The 19969-nt window shown below is 50.4% G+C and overlaps 1 protein-coding gene across 1 annotated transcript in view; it reads left to right on the top strand.

Annotated features, from left to right (window-relative positions):
• Positions 1 to 19969, top strand: part of LOC122378271 (receptor-type guanylate cyclase Gyc76C-like) — a 72734-nt gene that overhangs the window by 33515 nt on the left and 19250 nt on the right. The window contains exons 2-3 of the mRNA XM_043359135.1: positions 1597 to 1671; positions 19385 to 19492. Of these exons, the coding sequence (XP_043215070.1) occupies positions 1597 to 1671; positions 19385 to 19492 (183 nt within the window). The remainder of the gene's footprint in view (positions 1 to 1596; positions 1672 to 19384; positions 19493 to 19969) is intronic.

Below are 19969 nucleotides of genomic sequence, written 5' to 3'. Positions count from 1 at the left end.
ACTGTGTGCTTAAAAGTTAGCTTTTATGTGTTGGTTGTTGATTTGGCGGTCCTGCCTTCGCCAGAGCCGCTTCTGAGAATGCTGCGTGCTGCCGAGTAATGTCTTTCGGTGGCCACTGGGTCCTGTCTGGCGACTGGCAGCAGGTCGTGACACCCGGTGCTCCAACCAGTGCCGACTGGCGCCGGTACTGCCGTCTGACGCCGCTGTCGATGGCTGCTCACACTGAGCCGGTGCCCTCTGTGCCGTGTCTGCCGGAGCTGCCTGCCCAGCGTAGCTCGGGTGCCGCCGTCTGGGCAGCCGCTGCAGACCGGCCCTCGCTCGCAGTTCAACGCCCGTGGGTACACTGGCCGAACGGGGCGGAGGCTCGCGTGAGCGCGCCCAACATCGTGGCCGCGGCGCCGGCAAAGGCGGCCTGAGGAACGGCACCCCTGCTCGGTACGGCACGGCGCGGCCGTACCCGCCGGCGGCGGGGCTGTCCAGCGGCGGGCCGGAGCGGCTGTCTTATCCAGCCTGCCGCACACGGCGGCCGGGAGCCCGGTCGGCGGGTGGAGCGGACCGAAAGGCCAGTGATTCCCGTCGGACGCCGAGTGTCCAACCTCATGGTCAGTTCCTACTCAGGCAGCGGTGACCATGAGCGTTCGCCTTTTTAGGGGTGGATGGTCTTCTATCTACAGCCCTCCCTCACGACTGCAAGTGTTCAAAGTTAGCCGGAGCTCGCGCTCTGGGCCACCCTGGACCGACGCTGGGTAATACCCAAGAGTGTCAGCGCTGGGGCTCCATTTATACAGCGCTGGTGCTGGGTATAACCTAGGGGACCGACACTAAATTCAGTCTACATGGTCTACATGTATGGGACCGGTGCTGTGGCTCATCAAATGCCGTAGCTGGGGGTGGCTCACCTGGGAGTTGGGACCGGTGCTGAGGCTACTCGGGCCAGCGCTGGGCGTTGTGTAAGTGCCGGCGCTGGTGAAGAAGACCATATCACTACTTACCCGCCGTCAGGCTCAACGAGTCTTGCGGTTGGTCAGGACGGTGAGAAGTTCCTCGGACACTGACCAAAAACGTCTGCACTGTGAAGTGCTGCGTAGTGGGCGATGGGAACCTGTTGGGCTGCCGACTGATGTGCTTTCTCCGTCCGAGCCTCCACCCATAGCCGTCGTGATCTGACGGCAGCATACGACTCTCTGGAATCATACTTCAGTCTGTGAAAAAATATGCTTATGTTTAATAAGAATAGACAATAATGGAAATTAAAGAGACAGGATGTCCTGAAGGCTCACGTAGAACAATGTAAACGGAAACGGACAAACTATGGAAATGAAACAATAGTAAGGAGGTGAGCTGGAAAACGTCACCAAAAATTCAAACACAGCCGCTCACAGGACGTAAACGAACTTACCAGGATGACAGGACCGCTGACCCAAACTCTTCGTCTTTTTATGTACTCCAAAATAATAATGAATATACTGAATACAGCTTTATGATGTCCAACTTATCCTTTCAACCGTTGCCAGTTTATCAAGATGATGTAGCTGATGTCATGGGAGTAATTTGATGTTGCGCTTTAATTGAATTATTTCTCTGTTTCTTTTTCAGAAATGCGCTGACGAGGAGGTTTCAAACAAAGAAGATTTTCCCAACTTCGCTCGCACATACCCACCTGAAACTCAGGTAAGTTCTCTATAATCATCATTCGCACATTTTTGGTCTCAAAAGCTCACGATCGCAGGGGATTATTCTTCATAACGTTGCCAGTTTATTCAAGCCTGTCCATGGTTAGGCAATTCACTATTAGCAGCCTCCACCAGTTAGGTGCTTATTCGATTGCGTATTGTAGGTTGTCACTGCAGAATTGATCAACTTTACCCATAACATCGCACATTCGCACATGTTACACATATGTGGACAGTAAAGCGGTAAATACCCATGTCAGTTACCTTGCAGCATTGGACTCTGGTGATTGGTGCGTGTTTCTCCCCGTTCGGTGTCGGACCGGTTGTGGCGTGAGGCCGAGTCCCTACCGAGCAGCGTGACCACACGGGGCCTTCAGTCGTCTATTTCTGGGCACCTTTCCTGGAACGGAGCCGCCCTGATCCTTATCCGCAGCTCGGGCTCCGGAGATGACCGCGGCACGCCCGCGGCTCGGATTGGTTGAGTCGGCGTTTGTTACTGGAATGTCTGATTGTGGCGTCTTCGGAGACGGAGAGGCCCCCCGCCTCGCCGGCCTTTGGCTGGACCCTGCGGTGGTCGGGGGGGGGGGGGGGGGCTGCCGCACACGTAATTGCGATCAGCTTCAGAGGAAGGAATTTGGCGGACCGGTCATCCGGAGGCAGTGTTAAGCATTTGAACAGTAAATACACACACAAAATGATCCACATTTAGTGACTATTTTTATCCAAGTAGCTCATAGCCTCATAAGATGCCGCAGTTGGCTCTTTTTAAATGTCAGACGTCAAGGATTACGTAGCGATCGAATGTTTGCACCCTTTGGCTGCCCTTGTATCGATTTGTGTGATGTCAGGCTGTCTAAAGTGAGATCAGTCTGTTTAAGCTCGAGTCGGGCTGTCAACGTTCCACACTTTTTACACAATGGCTCCATTTGAAGTCAGATAGGGTCTGTATAATGTATAGGTCTCATCAGGTCAGATTCAGGTAAACTCGGTCAGGTCAGCGCGGTGTATCTGGTCACCGGTGACCTGCTCCCGGCCAGCCGTCTGTGTCCTGGGCCTCGTTTCATAAAGCGAGTCCGTAACTTCGGCGGTTTTTGGTTTTGTATTACAAGTGCATGTGAAGCGATGGCGTTAGTTTGAATCTTTGAATTCATTTATCTTGCAAGCAAGAACAGAAGGGAGAAGGGGAAATAAATTTATCGCTTCACATGCACTTGCAATACAAGACCAAAAGCCGCCGTAAGTTACGGACTCGCTTTTTGAAACTGAAACGTGGCCCTGTATACAGCGACGTGCCGCCGCCTGCTCCCACCTGCTGTGTACGGAGGGGATGGGAGGGCTGCCCCCGCGGCTGCAGCTCGTCGCGGCCCGACTTACGGCCGGCTAAAAATAGCTGCAGAATATACGCGGCTTGACTGGTGAAGGTCACTCACCGCCCGGCCCGGCCCGGCCCGGCCCGGCCCGGCCCCCCGACCCGGGTCGGTGGCAAACAGACAGGCAAGCAACCACTCCGAGACTAAGAGACAAACACATACCTGCAGACAAACAGGTATATAAAATGCCAAAATAGAGAGGAGAGGAGAGGGGAGAGAGGAGACGACACTGAGAATAGAGAGAAACAAACAAATCACAGACACACTTGAAGAGGATCATAGACATAGACACGGGCACACAAACAAATTGGCTAACAATGAAGACAACGAAACAGAGAGCTAATTTATACAAGCAAACACGTAGACTAAAGATGGGCACAAAACGGTGACATGTTTGTAAGTACCACAAATACTTCCAGGTACCTAACAAACGGACCTGAGGCCGACGCCTGCCCGTAGACCAGTGTTCGGCGGGACATGCAAATCACCACACAAGTTAATCGCCAAGAATACAACGCTGGCCGCACAACCAGACGGACGAGAGACGCATACACCTTACTACTCACGTACTAGCTCATAGACAAACACGCCCATGGACAGACCAAGAGACAGAGCACGAACCGAAACGGAGATTGACCTACAGTCACACTTACAAGCACATCAATAGTTTAACCACAAAAAAAGACCGACCCCAGACAGATGGGCAAACGAATCCATACACCACTGTTCCCCAAACCATAACATGCCTTAGTTATGACATGTCGCAGAACCGGGCTCTCCAGCCACTCCTTAATTGGGGAGCGGCTGGATAGGGCTAATTCCCTTGGTGACGAGTTTTGATTGTACCGGGCGCGCAGACTGGTCCATGAAACATGGCTGGATGGTTAAAATCATTGCGTCGGCGGAGACTGCGTGTCGAATGCGCACCTCACGGCGCGGGATGGGAGATACAGCAGCCTTGTGGACAGATAGGTACACCCGCCATCGAGTGACGTTTACACCATTCGTTATAGGCCGTTGGATGAGATCACTGATCATTTGTTCCAATATGTACGTTCATAATAAATGAACCGAAGTTCTTAATATTGATGATGCCTTTAGCGTAGTAATCGCACATGACTTTTGTATTTAGTCTGTTCCGTGGGCTGTGACACTATCGGTTTATTCTCATTCGGTCATTTAAATGGTGAACTGATGGCGAGCTGGTCATGCCCGTGCCCCAACTCCCAGACACCGATCAACTCTCATGGATGCTGTTCTTAGGACTGTCAGCACTTATAGTAGCATGTACTTTCAGACATGGATGGGAAGTGCACTAATTTTTTATCCATCCTTTATTTTTTATCTATCCATCAGATGAGGATATTTTCATAACATATATGATCGAAGCTTCCTCATATCCAGGAGGGGCTATGTTTCGTGATGCATTCCAGTTCACCGCCGCTTTAGTTTGCATGTCGAGCACATAATGCGCTAAGGATGCTCAGGCTTCGTGCCCGGTAATTCCTTCCGGTGAATGCCCCAAAGTCGCATTATACTGTATAAACATCCGAATCACGAATATTTTACTTGCCCTAATAAGTTTAGTGTCAACCGGGAGCCGTACAGAACTGCCATGTCCGTTCTACTTATGTGGGCTACTTTTGATATAACTCAAATACTTGAGCGAAGGAAATGTACATTACGAAGAGATTTGCGACCGATGTCGGATGTGCTCAATACCAAAACGACTTATACCTAAACTTTAGGTACAGGTCGTTAATGTAACCCTCATTTGCTCATTTTCTGCGGCTGTAATAACGCAGGCAGATAGCAGGGCCTATTTTAACATGTTAACTGGGGGGGCAAATGCCCCCGCACTCAACAGAATTGCCCCCCTAGTCGTCGAGATTTGCCCACTATAAAAATGGGCATAAAGGAACAGGGTGACAAACATACTACGTAACTACTGTGACTTGTTTTGCAATGGATGTCAAATGAGTCAGTCTGTAAGTAATGACCAGTGGTGTATCTAAGGGTGGGTCATATGGGTCATGACCCCCCACCCTCTTGGGGCCCGGGGACACCACAGGCCTGCCAGGGGCACCACCGGCCTGTCAGGGGCACCACAGGCCTGTTGGGAGCACCATCAACCTAGCAAGAGCACCATATGTCTGCCAGGGGCACCACAGACCTGCCAGGGGCCCCACCGGCCTCGCAGGGGCACCACCTTGGGCCTGTCAGGGGTACCACCACAGGCCCGCCAGGGGCACCATAGGCCTGCCAGAGGCACCATAGGCCTAGCAAGGGCGCCACGGACCTGTCAGGGGCACCAGAGGCCTAGTATGGACACCACATGCCTGGCAGGGACACCACCGGCCTCGCAGGGACTGGGACACCTTGGGCCTGTTAGTGGCACCACGTGCCTGTCGGGGACACTCCAGGCTTGTCAGGAGCACCACAGTCCTGTCAGGGCCCAGGGGCACCACCGGCCTCACGTGGACACCACCGGCCTCGCAAAGGCATCATGGGCCTGTCGTTGGAACTTCAGGCTTGTCAGGGGCACCACAGTTCTTTCAGATGCACCGGCGGCCTAGCATCATGGCAGTGGCACCATGTTTGGCCGAGGTCGCGATTCGGCGTATGTCGCCTCGCATTAGCCGCGCGTTTGCAGTCTTTTCGTGGTTTCAAACGTTCAAACATGGGATATGATGTAGCTCCCATGCATTAGGGTGGGTGTCAAGATCACCGGAAGGTCAGGTCAGATCATTTACCTTTGATGACCTCGGTTCACATTTTCGAGTTTTATATGTTTCTACTTTCTAGGCTAGTTTTTGGAGCTGAATTCGAATTAAGCAACCATTTGACCATTTACGAAGTAGTTTTGGTGCCTTCGTAACATGTTACGAAGCTGTCAGAGGCGGTTGCCACCTACTACGAATACCCGGCAAAACCCTTACTGGTTGACCTGACCTGACCTGACCTGGCCTAAATGCATGAAGACATCATCTATGATCATAACTAACATGATATTCGTGATCAGCACCCCGAAAAACCATAGCAGCCACTCTTTACGACGCTCTAACAGGTCCCGATTTTCCCGACTTTTGGGTCAATGACCTGACCTGGAAGGTCAACCGATGACCTAGGACCTTAAAATTGGGTATAATCGGCTTCCTTTTATCACGGGCAACACGGTCGTTTTTTCCGCGAAGCTCTAGCTCGATCAGGGGCGAAACGGCAAGGGGGAGGGTCCAACGGACCCCCCCCCCCCCTATACGCTCGCTACTGGAAACACCAATACGGGCGAGGGTTAATGGATTATTAAAGACAATTTTCCAGGTTGCCCCCCCAGTCAAATTCCCTTAAAATAGGCTCTGGCAGATAGGCAGATAACGCAGATAGTATTCAGTAGATAGGCTTTAGACGACATGAACATGAACAATTTACAATTTAACAAACATGCGTTCACTGTAGGTACGGTAGCATTCAATTTGCCAATAGTTAATGACTGCGATGATGAATGAGCGAAAGCTGAAGCTTAGGCACTACACTAGACTGCATCCCGGCTTGCCTCTTCTTCAGATCCATTTTGTCTGTTAAATTTAAGTGCTTTTGTCTTTGCAAACATTAAAATTTGTTGAAATGTTCATGTGGAGAGTTCGAATGATATCAAATAGAATCATGTTCGGTTGTGCTAGTTTGTTTTAAAGTTTGTTTCCGACAGCCCGTTTTCTAACTGAACTAGTTGGTGTCCGTGTTGTCCGTGTCCGTCCGTGTTTCCCGACTGAAGGGAGAACCAGCGAGCAAGCCCCAGATGATGATATTTTTCAGTTAAATCGGGCTCTGCAAAAGTAACTGAACACCGCGCTATAACTGATGCACGAAGTGTCGATAATTTGAGTGACTCATTACGCAGAGCCATCAATAGGTATCACTGGTCGAAAAGTCATCATGTTCTGAAGTCTGAACTGGGGGAGAGCTTAAAGTTTGAAAAGTTTTGTTGGGTTAGGCCCTTTCGGTCCAATTAGACCATTTCAGGGCCGGAAGGATGATAGGATATAGGGGGAGACATTGGTCTGGGCAGGCACCCTAGTGAGTCACCGGGGCTGAGCCCGTCGAGAGGACAGGCCACCCAGCCCCAAGGTACTCACTGCACCCGGCTACGGGGTGCGCTCCCTCGGGAGCAGCGGTGCCGCTCCAAGGGAGCAGCCCGCATGAGATAAAGTTGCCTGTCCAGTGTCTAGCCCGGAAGGGGGTTGCGGCGTGGAGGAGAAGGATTTCAGTATCCTGAGGATAGAAGCATGGAACGGTGGGGGGAGAGCTCCCAGCCCAAGGCTTATATAGGTAGACGGATACCCAGTCGCGGCCGTCTCCAGAGGCCATTACGGTCACAGCTGACGGATCTGCGACTGCAGCCGACATCGGTCGGTGCCGAGGGGGCGTGGCCTGCAGAAGGGAGTGGCAGACTCCGGACGGTGATTGGTGGCGGCAGTTTCACCATCCCGGCACTGGGCGGCGCCACCGGCGTCCCAGTCGAGTCCAGGCAATTCACCGATTTCGGACGGGCCTCCCGGCCGGCCGCAGGATGACCCGAGACGGGTGACCCTCTGCGCCCCGCGTGGCTGTCAATAATGGTGACATGCATGGTTCACTCGTTGTCGAGAGAAATCTGTTCTAAACGTGACTGACGCCTCAACCACGCTCTGACTGTTTTGTTCTGGACGCAATCGTCGTGCCTGTCTTGAATTATGTTTGGTGGAACCTCTACTTTTTATAGCGGTATCACTTTTTGTGCAACTCGATGTTCTGTTTGAGTTACGCTTCCTTTCAAGGAATGAAGGTTTCTTCCTGAAATAAGCTACCGTCTTCCCAATATCGACACTCAAAGAAGGCGAAAGGGTTGTTAGCCACTGCAGCTGTTCAAGGTTCATCATTTCACAGCTCACGCCATTAGGTAATACTGTTTTCGCATTCGCCAAAGTTTTTTATGTGCACGTTTTACAGCTCAGAAACATCGGCTTATGATCACAGTTTCCAAAGCTGGAAAATGATTTATCACTTTACGCATACATAGGTACAGATTAGAGATGTCAATCGGATACCAACTTTTTGGTATACCGATACCAAACCGATACCAACTTGGTATTTGGTATTTCAATCCTAATGTACTTGGTATATTGTTGGTATTATGAGCCCTCACTAATGTGTAAGAGGCTGAGAAATTGGTAAAAAGTCGGTATTTCCCTCATGTTATGAAGTTGGTTCGGTATCGGTATTTCTTTACGATTTGTGTTGGGATTTGGTTTGGTATCGGTGTTCAGATTTTCTGTAATTGACATCACTAGTAGGTATAGATATTCAATCAACTGACTCCTGGCGGTCCCAAACCTTTTCCACAAGAAGGTGCACAATCTCTCTTGAAAGCACCGATACACGGGCAAAGGAAGAAGGCAGTGAACCAACGGCTAAAACCGGTTCGACTCTCTCTCTCTCTCTCTCTCTCTCTCTCTCTCTCTCTCTCTCTCTCAGCCCTCCCTCGCGGAAGATAAACAAAAATCGATCGGCAGGTAGCAGTCTCTTCGATTCGTATTTCTGGGTTTATGAAGTTTCTTTTTGCAGTTTCCATTTTTTTCTTTACAGTATCGGCTGTTAAAACTAAAGATAACTAATTAGTACTGTGATGGTCGCTGCTTTACAGTATCTCTTCATGCGGTCATTGCGGCACAGTATCTGTTCAGGCGGTTATTGCGGCGCAGTATCGGTTCGGGCGGTCATTGCGGCGCAGTATCTGTTCAGGCGGTCATTGCGGCACAGTATCTCTTCAGGCGGTCATTGCGGCACAGTATCTCTTCAGGCGGTTATTGCGGCGGCAGTATCGGTTCAGGCGGTCATTGCGGCGCAGTATCTGTTCAGGCGGCCATTGCGGCACAGTATTTCCTCAGGCGGCTGTCACCGCACAGTTTCTCTTCAGGCTTCAGGCGGTTATTGTGAATCGAAAATCTTCTTGTTGATTTTGTGGCGGGACGTGTTTCTGTGCATGCGTCGTAAAACCTTTCTGGTGCTGCAACGACAGAGTAGCAAAAGCCATGCGTCGCTCTGCGGCCTTCGGTCCTTGGTTTATTGTTAAGAACTTGATAAAAAAGATGAAATTAAATATTGTCATGCATTTGATAGTGCACAGTTTATAATCTGCGGTCATCAGCGGTTTTATTTTCCATGTTCATTGGCACAGTTCTGTAGTGTTGTCGCAGCCAGTCGATGGCAAAAACGTCCTCCGCCGCTGAGGAACACGGGCGCCCTGCAACCACGCGTGCAACCGGGTCGTGTCGGTACCGGGCTCAGCGAATCTCAGGGGCGGATCCAGGAAAACTCCAAGGGGAGGGTCATGAATCGAAGTGGTGCCCCTACCTATACCCAAAATTAAAAACTCAACGGATTTCGTCCACTTCATTTTGGTGGTGCCCCCGTTTTCAGTTTTTTTTTTCTTTTTAATTTTTATTTTTAGTCAGTATCTTAACTTTTGCCACAACCACATTTACCAATTGTAAGCAAGTATATATGAATGTGCTATGTGTATATATGTTGTGGACGCTGAGTAGTGAGTACTTACCAGGAACGTTATCAGGTAAGCGAATCGTTGTCAGTCCGACGAACTTGACCCTGGCGTCTAAAGGGTCTGTCCTTGACACTTCAGGCTTGTCAGGGGCACCAAAGTCCTTCCAGGGACACCACAAACCTGTCAGGGGCACCTACGGCCTTGTAGGGGCGCCACAGGCCCGCCAGGAAGCAGGGGCACCACAGGTCTAGCAAGTATACACGACAGGCCTGTCAGGGGCACAACGGGCCTGTTGGGCCCATGAGCACCCCTAGGGGCAGGGGCACCACAGTCCTTCCAGGGGCACCGCAGGCCTGTGAGGGGCACCAGCGGCCTAGCAGGGGCACCAGTCAACACAGGCCTGCCAGGGGCACCACAGACCTGCCAGGGGCACCAGAGGCCTGCCAGGAGCACCACCGACCTTGCAGGGGTAACTTGGGCCTGTCAGGGGCACCACGGGCCTGTCGAGAGGCACTTCAGGCTTTTCAGGGGCACCATAGTCTTCGGCCGGGCGCAGGGGTAGCAGGGGCACCAGAGGCCTGCCAGGGGCACTACAGGCCTAGCAAGGGCACCACTGGTCTATCAGGGGCACCACGAGCCTGTCATAGCCAGGCATCTCAGGCTTGTCAAGGCCCAGGGGCACCACAGGTCTGTGAGGGGCACCAGCGACCTAGCAGGGGCACCAGTCAACACAGGTCTGCCAGGGGCGCCACAGACCTGCCAGGGGCACCACAGACCTGCCAGGGGCACCAGAGGTCTGCCAGGGGCACCACCGGCCTCGCAGGGGCACCTTGGGCCTGTCAGGGGCACCACGGGCCTGCCGAGGGGCACTTCAGACTTTTCAGGGGCACCAGTCCTCTTAGGGCGCAGGGGTACCAGCGGCCTAGCAAGGGCACCAGAGGCCTGCCAGGGGCACCACAGGCCTAACAAGGGCACCACGGGCCTGTCAGGGGCACCTCAGGGTTGTCAGGGCCCAGGGACAGACCTGCCAGGGGCACCACAGACCTGCCAGGGGCACCACAGACCTGCCAGGGGCACCAGAGGTCTGCCAGGGGCACCACCGGCCTCGCAGGGGCACCTTGGGCCTGTCAGGGGCACCACGGGCCTGCCGAGGGGCACTTCAGACTTTTCAGGGGCACCAGTCCTCTTAGGGCGCAGGGGTACCAGCGGCCTAGCAAGGGCACCAGAGGCCTGCCAGGGGCACCACAGGCCTGCCAGGGGCACCACAGGCCTGCCAGGGGCACCACAGGCCTGCCAGGGGCACCACAGACCTAGCAAGGCACCACTGGCCTGTCATGGCCGGGCACCTCAGGCTTGTCAGGGCCCAGGGGCACCACAGTCCTTCCAGGGGCATTACAAGCCTGTCAGGGGCACCAGAGGCCTAGCAAGGGCACCACAGGCCTACCATGGACACCACAGGCTTGCCAGGGGCACCACCGGCCTTGCAGGGGCGCCTCAGGCCTGTCAGGGGCACCACGTCCCTGCCGGGGACACTTCAGGCTTGTCAGGGGCGTGACAGTCCTGTCAGGGCCCAGGGGCACCAGGCCCGTGGTGTCCCTGCTAGGCCTGTGGTGCCCCTGGTGGTCCTGTGGTGCCCCTGTCAGGACTGTGATACCCCTGATAGGCCGGTGGTGCCCCTGGCAGGTCTTTGGGCCCCCGGGCCTCAAGGGGGGGGGGGCCATGACCCATGTGACCCCCCCCCCCCCTTGGATCCGCCCCTGGCGAATCTAGATCCTGTGCGATCTACAAATGTCACAACAAGCAGACGAATGGGACGATATCCACCACTTGACCATGGCCGCTTCCAGTCTGCCCATTTAGGGATAGGAAGGTTTCAGGAAAAGCACAGTGCAGGTCCATTAGCAGTTGGGTGAACAGTCAGAGAGCTCCAGCGCCACTTATTACTGAGGAAACGGCCTACTTTGATGTGGAAGTGCTCAGATGCAGGGTTGTATACGACTCAATCAATAGCAATCAATTCAATCACGACAAATTTGGGAAACCAATCAAATCAATCAAGTCAGAGCAGTTTTCGGGAATTGATTCAATCGACTCAAACGCGACAATGAAAGGAATCAATCAACTCAATCAAACGACTCAAACCAAGATATACATTAGGTTTTTTGCCCCACCAACTTGGAAAAGTGTCCATAGCAGTCTGGTGTACCTACCTACCTACCTACCTACAGAAGAAACAAAAATATTGTCATTTAAAATTATAAATTGCCATGCCATTCAAATTTTCTATGTAATAAGGAAGGATACCTAGTGATGGACAGGTGGATCATGATATTGAGGTTCAATGGGTAGAATTGGAGCAGAAGTTTCATTTAATGGGTGCAAAATAACCCAGTAGTTGACTTCAACAAACGCCCCTTAACCCAAATCACCACCTTTCACCTTAAAGTTGTCAATTTAATTTTGGCCATATTCCAGCTAAGTCATCAGGCCATCTACCCCATGTAAAGCCCCCGTCTGTCTCTTATGTGAGTTATGCGGAGCTCTTCTGAATTGAACCCTGAACATAATGAACCTAGCTAGGTTACATGCCACACTGACACCATATTGAATAGTGTTGAAAATGTGCTACAAATTTGACAACTTCATTAGGTATGCTTTATGAAGACAGCAGGAAAGCAGGTAGGTACCTACTTACCTGCCTAGATGTGTCAATGTGTCACGGGCTACCAACAGTACCAACGAAGGTAGATAGGTTATATGTGAAGAATTCAAAACATTTTATTGCAATACAATTTGAAACTGTTAGGACTGGGGGATAGGGATGAGCATTAAAAATATATTTAAAAGGAAATGGAAAGGACAGGGACTCTGGAACCACAGGATAAGTTAAGGACAAAGGAAGAAGAACAAGGAAAATTAAATGCCGTTGGTGCGACTGCGAAAAAACAAAGAAAACGTTTTGCCAAGAAGTATGCTTAGCTTTTATAAATCCTTATTCTACGTCTTTTGATTTTTTGGTAAGATGACGTCATTGATTATCATGTAGTATGGTAGATCATCATAAAATAAATCGGTTATACAACACCAATTTCGTTTTAATTATTATTTCATTTGAAATAAACCCACTTAATAATATTCGGTAAAATATTTTAAGGAAAATGAAATATATTAAATATGTTATGCCTAGGCTCTCAGGAGAAAAGGATCAACAAACGTTCTGCTGCAAATTAAACAATGCAGCAAATTAGCTATTAATGTAAACGTAATTAGCGAGACGAAAACGGCGCTTTTGTTTCAGTTATTTTTGTAGGGGTTTCATTATAGAGTTCAGTGAGTTTCAGATATTTATAGAGTTCAGTGGGTTGTTTCTGAGGAGATGTGGAGATGTGAATTAGTAATTAATCACACTTTATTAGTATATAGGGCCTTGCACTTTATCATCTGGATTAAAAAAAAAGTTTCCTGCTGAGTGCAGAAAGGTAGGTAGGTGCATCGCCAGGTTCTATCACAGGATTGGAGCAGTTATTGCAGTTGAAAGTCAAAGTTGGCTGTTCATGTTTAGGCCCTGTTCTTTATTTGGCCATCTACCCCATATTGCAGTTGTGATGACAAGCAGTTTTCAGTGTAGTTTTGTGATCTTTGATGTCATCAATTGGTGTCATTATTTTTCGTCAACTAAAACTTATTTCAACTTTCCATTCAATCGACTCAATCATACGAGTCACTCTAATTTTCGGGAATCAAATCAGTCAACCAGTCGCTAAAGTCAAACGAGTCAGTCAACCAGTCATCTCGAAAAGTCAATCGACTCAATCCAATCAACTCAAAATACGCGTTGAATCAAATCAATCAATTCAATCGACTTGATTGGTATACAACCCTGCTCAGATGACACACGATTTTAGACGTTTGTGTGTCATCTCATCGCGCTTCAGTGGCGATGCTGAGCGGTCTGAGAAGGCCATTCCGACCGTGACCGCCTGTTTATTGTTCTGGACACGAGGCAGGTCCGAGGCCGGCGAGCCACTCTCGGAGGGTTCGAGAGTGGCTATCGGTCCTGTTTCTGGTGACGGTTCGATGAGAACAGATGGTTCGGGCATAACCAGTTTACCGATGTCCGGTGACGGTGACTGTTTGTCTGTCTCCCAGCATCTTGACATTTAGTTACCATCAATTTTTCTTTTCTCTCATTATTTTGTTGCATTTTGATTTTTTCCATAGTGGGGAAGAATAAACACCGAAATAAAGAAACACTCGTCAGTGCCCTGATTTTGACTGCGCAATGCTAACCCGAAAGGACTACCACACTAGCGACATGAGAGTTCCACCAAGAGCTCTGTTTGTTTATTATTTAACGGAATGAGTGCAAAGTTTTCGGGGTTAATGGCATTGTGGAAGAGAGTCATTCCAGCTGGCACAAATCGACTATGAAGACGGCAATGTTACCGGTGACACACATAAGTGTAGAATGACGTTCGTGTGGGGCCTCCTGCGCCTGCCATAGTTCCGTCAATTTGGGGCCAGCCAGCCGACCAGGCGACTTGTGCGTCACCGTGTCAGTTTTACGCAGTGCCCTCGTTATCCTGGGTCTATGAACGAAAGTTGCTGAGTCTAACTCATTGATAACTAAGTGACTTCAGAGTGACTGCGTTTGGTAGAAGCTCGTTTGCCTCGGAAGGAAGGTATCGTGTTGTGTAGTTAATTGTGTGAGACAGTAACGCCTGTGCCCTGCGCTTGAACTAGATAAGGTGCGGAACAAGATAGCGCTATGAATTAAAGTCTGACTTTACCTCACCCCGTGCGCTGTGATTTGCATTGTGCCGTATATCCGTTACTGAGTTGGCGGCATACACCTGTGGCTGCTCGTTCGGTTCACAGCGCCCGCTGGCCTTATTCAGCTGCGGTGTGACCGATAACCCGTCTCTGTCTCTGAGTCTGTGTCCCTGTGTGCAGTGTCATGCTCCGGTCTCTGCCGGCGGCAGGCGCTCACAATGCGCTATATCAGAGGGGCGGGTGCCCTCTGACCTGACCCATGGCCGGGCACGACGCTACCAAAGGCGGTGGGCGCGGGTGCGGCCGTTTGTGCTGGCTGTCGCTGCGCGCCGGCCGCCCACGGGCACTGCGGGACCACGACCCGGCCCCGCTCCCGCCCCGAACCGCCGCCCGCGGGTCCTGCGTCGGTCGCGTCGGCCAGGAACGCCTATTGTTCACTGCTTTTCCGGTCCATCGGCTTGTTATGTATGCGATGTGCGCACAAATATCGAACTCGTAGACCGTAGTATGTACATACAAGTGACAACACATGGTTTCTGAGAAGTAGCCGGTCACATTTCACCTACATCGTCAGGATGACTTGACAAAATCTATTTTTAGCTCAGATATGCCTGATGTCTTTCCGATGAACATAACGCCTTGCGACATCTGCTAGCATCGGCGATACCTACAGAATGCCAGTTTGAACTGGACCTTTAGGCGTTACTGCCTTACTGGGAACCACAGTCTGTCAATAAACGTCCACGGTCGGCAGGCTGTCGGTCACCCGGCATAGCGGCCTGCAACACGGGCGTACACTGGCTGAGTTAGCATTTAGGTACATGAACAAAGAACATGCGTGAGGTGATCTAAAGTCCAACACAAATGTGCCCACCCATAGACGCATCAGTGAAAATCTGTTTTAAAGTAGCGGCTGATGCGTTGAATGGTGATGTTTCTTCCATCTGTCATGTGAAATTGAATAAGTACACGATCTATTTTTTTTTTTGTAATCAATAATATAATCATCTCCTGTTTTGTCTTGAACTGTCCCTTTTTCAGTTAACGTTTTCTGGTGTCGAAAGTTTCGAGCGGTAAGCAAACTCGATAGTGGGTTTCGACTTCGATTTTATGTTCCTTATACGCTTAGGCATGCCAGAAGTCACCACGCGCGGCGGATCAGTCAGTGCAAGCCCAGGAAACTTTAGGTAATCCCAACGCGTAGCATTACACGGGCTTTCTTACCGAGGTGGGGCTCAACTTAATAATTCCGAAATCACTGAATAATGAACCAGTCCAGTGCCATCTGCTTAACTTGGTTAAGAAATTAATATCCTCCGTCTGGATAATATCTAACTACGTATTATCGTTCAATACGGATGTTCAGAGTGAAAATCATTTGCAATTGACTGTATCCCAATGCATTAAGCAATGCATAAACTGTGCATTGTGTGGCAGGTTAACTGCACATTATGCATTCAGCCTCTTGCGTTTTATTTTTATTAAGAAGGACCTTTTAAAGTTTTAAACAAGTTATCTTGTTTGTGGTACTTACCTATAATATGTTTTCTATTGGGTATCGGCAGTAAGTATGATCACCATTTTAATGCGCTGTGCGGTAAAGGCCTAAAACACGTCTGACGATTCTGAATTCATAGCACATCCCTCGCAACAGCCCAATGTTGGTTGCAGCGGGAAAGGTCGTCGGCAAAGTTCACTGGTCGCCCTTGGGATTGATCATGCGGTCGGTATAGACAGTAGGAGCGGTGTCAGCACTGGGGATCGCACCACAGCCGGCCGGGCCGGGCCGGGCCGTGACATCGCGGAGAGGGAGGGAAACTCGGTCCGCGGGTCAGCTCGCATGGGACGTGCACAGTGCACACAGGCCGATCGTCAGTTGAACATGCACATTGCACGCATGCCGTGTTCTACTGATAGGCGAGAGGAAACTTACTCGGAAACGGCATGCATTATTAACTACCTATACCTACATACATCTCGTGCTGCGGGTGGTACCTACTCATTCTGCATAGCTAGTGCATAATCCACATGGTTAGCTTTCTCCGAGTGACTGACTACCTTCTTTACAGCGCCTGCAATGCGTTTGAGCATTTTCATTTCGTGATCGAACGCGAAGGGGCCTCAAACGCCGAAGTTAAAAGTCATCAATCATCATGGTGTCCGTGCCGTGCCGAGTGGCCGATGTTTGGAATGTTCTGTCCTTGTGCTGCTTTGCCATTGTTGTCCATGCTGTGCCGCTGTGTCCCTGCTGTCGTATTGTGTCCGTATCGTGCCGTTTCCGCGCTGTAATATACCCCCTGTGTCGGCTGTCCGTGTTGTCTGGCCGGCGGCGATGGAACCGGCTCCCGTGCACCGGGCTAAAAATAGCCACCGCCGCCAGACACGTGCACTGCAGTATGTGTGGTGCACAGTGCACCGTGCAGAGGGCTGGCGCGGCCGGCCGGCGCCACCGGGCCGGCACCTGGGGCGCCGCCGCCACTGCGAGTCCCCGGCGGTATTCACCTCTGTGTGTACTGGCGGCTGATGGGACCGACGGAGCGGTTCCGTTCCCACCGGGACCGGGCCGCGGCCGTGCCCTCTCCGCTCCGCCGCTCGATGACAAGGCGGGTCCGGAGAGATGAGAGCCGCGTTTGATGCGGAGCCGCTTCTAAAATCAGGTGTTTGTGTTACTATGTGCTCTTGTCAGATCGACATTGCTGGCTGTTTTGGTGCCGTGAGCGCCAATGCTGATAAGATGTGGAGTACTGCGGTGTTAAAAAGTTCCAACTCACTGATGTAGTTTACATTCCTGAGTTCATGCTTGATGGACACTGTAAACACTGGTCCTGGTAGGTACTCTAAACAGCATACGGATTTAGAATCTCGGTCTATATTTTCCGACACCTTCTAATTTATGAGTCTGATATCTTATGAAGGAAATGAATTACAAAACGCCGTTTCGCTTTGCTCTCCTCTCATGAATGGAAATGCTTAATTGGTGAGAAGGGACGCCTGAGGACAGGCGATGATTGACGGCCGGGTCCGCCTCACTCAGCCTTATTTAATAATGTAATAATTAGGGTTTCTCATTGATTGGTTTCTCAGTGATCGTATGACGAAGCCGGCGCGACGACTTCGTAGCATGAGCGCAGCACATCCCAACTTCTATACCCGAATGAACATCAGAGCAGTTCGTTGTGTATGTGAAGTTATTTATAGCCTTATGCACATGCTCTTGCCTAATTATGAATAACTGATGCGCTTCCAGAACCCTTACTCAGCGTCCACATTTAGCAATTATCGGTGTGTTTCTGGTAATCGATTAGCCGCTGACCAGCCGCTCAGGGAGGACCGTGTGCTGTCAATCCGCCTTCGCTAATTATCACTTGGTCACTGCCGGGGTCACGCGATGCTCAGTGTGTGTGCTCGGGTTCGAAGTCCGCTCAGCTGCACTAATTCATCGACTGTCATTTGTCAGCCTGACACCAGTGTCACTTGATTCGAATGGGAGTGTTCTTCAGGCTCAGACGGCCGGGCCCTCAGTAAAGTAATCTTGGCCAGGCCCTGCGGTGTGAGGAGCACAGGCTGGGCCATGACTCGGTCTGCCACGGTGGGTTTACAGGCAGAAATGTCGACTAGCAAGGCCAGCCTGTCACAACAAGTCACAGGCCGGTCAGCGCATCTCTCTCTCTCTCTCTCTCTCTCTCTCTCTCTCTCTCTCTCTCTCTCTCTCTCTCTCTCTCTCTCTCTCTCTCTCTCTCTCTCTCTCTCTCTCTCTCTCTCTCTCTCTCTCTCTCACTCACCCACTCTGTCTCTCTCTCTTTCTCTTTCTCTTTCTCTTTCTCCATGTTTCAGCGGTTTCTCTCCTCTGTCCTTGTCCGTTTTTCGTTTTTTCCCCTGTCTTTGTCCATCCCCTATGATTATCTCGATTGTCTGGTTCCTCTCCACCTATCCTCGTCAGTCGGCCAGTCTATGAGTGAAAGTGAATTAAAGCCTGTTAAAAATAGCCATGAACCACGTCTTGATCCATGTAAGGGGGCGTTAAGATGCTTATCGCTGCAAAGGCAGGGGTTATTTTCAGACGGTACCGTGCCCTCTCAATTCTTACCGGGGCAGATTTTGGTGCTATATTTAACGGCTTTGCGTCATACGGATGAAGTCACTGTCACGAAATGAAAGCATGCACCAGTTGCATGTTTGAGTGTTTATGTTGCCAAATAAGTATAGACTAGATCGGTCGGTCTAGGGGGGGGGGGGCAGAGGAGGATCCGGAAACCTTATGTGCAAAACGTGCTATTTCCAACCGTGCCGGTGCAGATTCACTTAGGATTCATTTAGGTAAGATTGGTGCTTTGCACCGAAACGAGGGACACCTATACAATAGGTACCTAAAATACTGACCGTCCAACAAAAGTCTTTCTTGATTTGAATAATAGAAACAGATTCACCCATTCGCTGTATCATCATCCATTATTTTTGCACACAAGTACAGGCATATTTCCTTTCCATTGCATTAGCTGAATGCATTGACGCATCTTTCCACGTTTGTTCAATAGTCAATGTTTGTTACGGGAGTTTTGTGTCGGCCCTAATGGTAGAGGCGGTGCGGTACATAATCCCTTCGGGGCCGGGTGGGCATCGGTCCTCGCTTATTTTCACTAGGGAGGAACGGCAGGATATTTGCTGCAGTGTCAGACCCCCCTCTCCCTCCCTCTCTCTCTCTCTCTCTCTCTCTCTCTCTCTCTCTCTCTCTCTCTCTCTCTCTCTCTCTCTCTCTCTCTCTCTCTCTCTCTCTCTCTCTCTCTCTCTCTCTCTCTCTCTCTCTCTCTCTCTCTCTCTTTGACGCAGTAATGCATTCTCTAATTTTCTCATCAGTCACTCACATATACCCACAAACTCCGTACACATTTAGCGCTTCCACTAAATGACTGTGGATCACACCTGACCATAGTGATCTCGCAGTCGGTTATAACAATAACTATAGGTTTAATTATCTTATGCGACCTGTTTCAATCGCATGCTTTCGTTAATTTGCTTTGTTTCTGTTTCAGGTGACGAAATCTGCTGTGGCCCTGCTGAAACACTACAAATGGAATAAATTTTCCATCATCACCACCGAATCATCAACGATAAGCAAAATCGCCGATTCGCTAAAAAAGGTAAGGTGTGATCCCTTTATCATTCTTGTTCTTTCTTGACCAAGTGAAAATGAACGGGTTAAATCGAAGTTACATGAACAAAGTATGGATGACCGACCAGGTCCTCGTTTCATAAAGCGAGTCCGTAACTTACGGCAGTTTTTGGTATTTTATTGCAAGTGCATGGGAAGCGATGACGATAGTTTGAATCCGTTTGAATCGTTGAATTTATTTATCTTGCAAGCAAGAACGGAAGGGAGAAGGGGAAATAAATTTATCGCTTCACATGTGCTTGCAATACAAGCCCAAAAATGGCGTAAGTTACGGACTCGCTTTATGAAACGAGGCCCTGGTTGCCGATAACGCGCGGACTGATCTGACCTGACCCGCGCCGACCAAACTTAGTCAGACCTGAATAAATAGCACCGACCCGTCCAGTCTGACCCGGTGTGACCTCAGCTGGCCCGATGGGTCCGTCGGGAGTGATCTCATCTGAAC

The sequence above is a fragment of the Amphibalanus amphitrite genome, unplaced genomic scaffold, assembly GCF_019059575.1.
Source record: "Amphibalanus amphitrite isolate SeventyFive unplaced genomic scaffold, NRLGWU_Aamphi_draft 000057F_arrow, whole genome shotgun sequence".
Classification (NCBI taxonomy): domain Eukaryota; kingdom Metazoa; phylum Arthropoda; class Thecostraca; order Balanomorpha; family Balanidae; genus Amphibalanus; species Amphibalanus amphitrite.
This window is presented reverse-complemented; position numbering and strand designations above follow the sequence as displayed.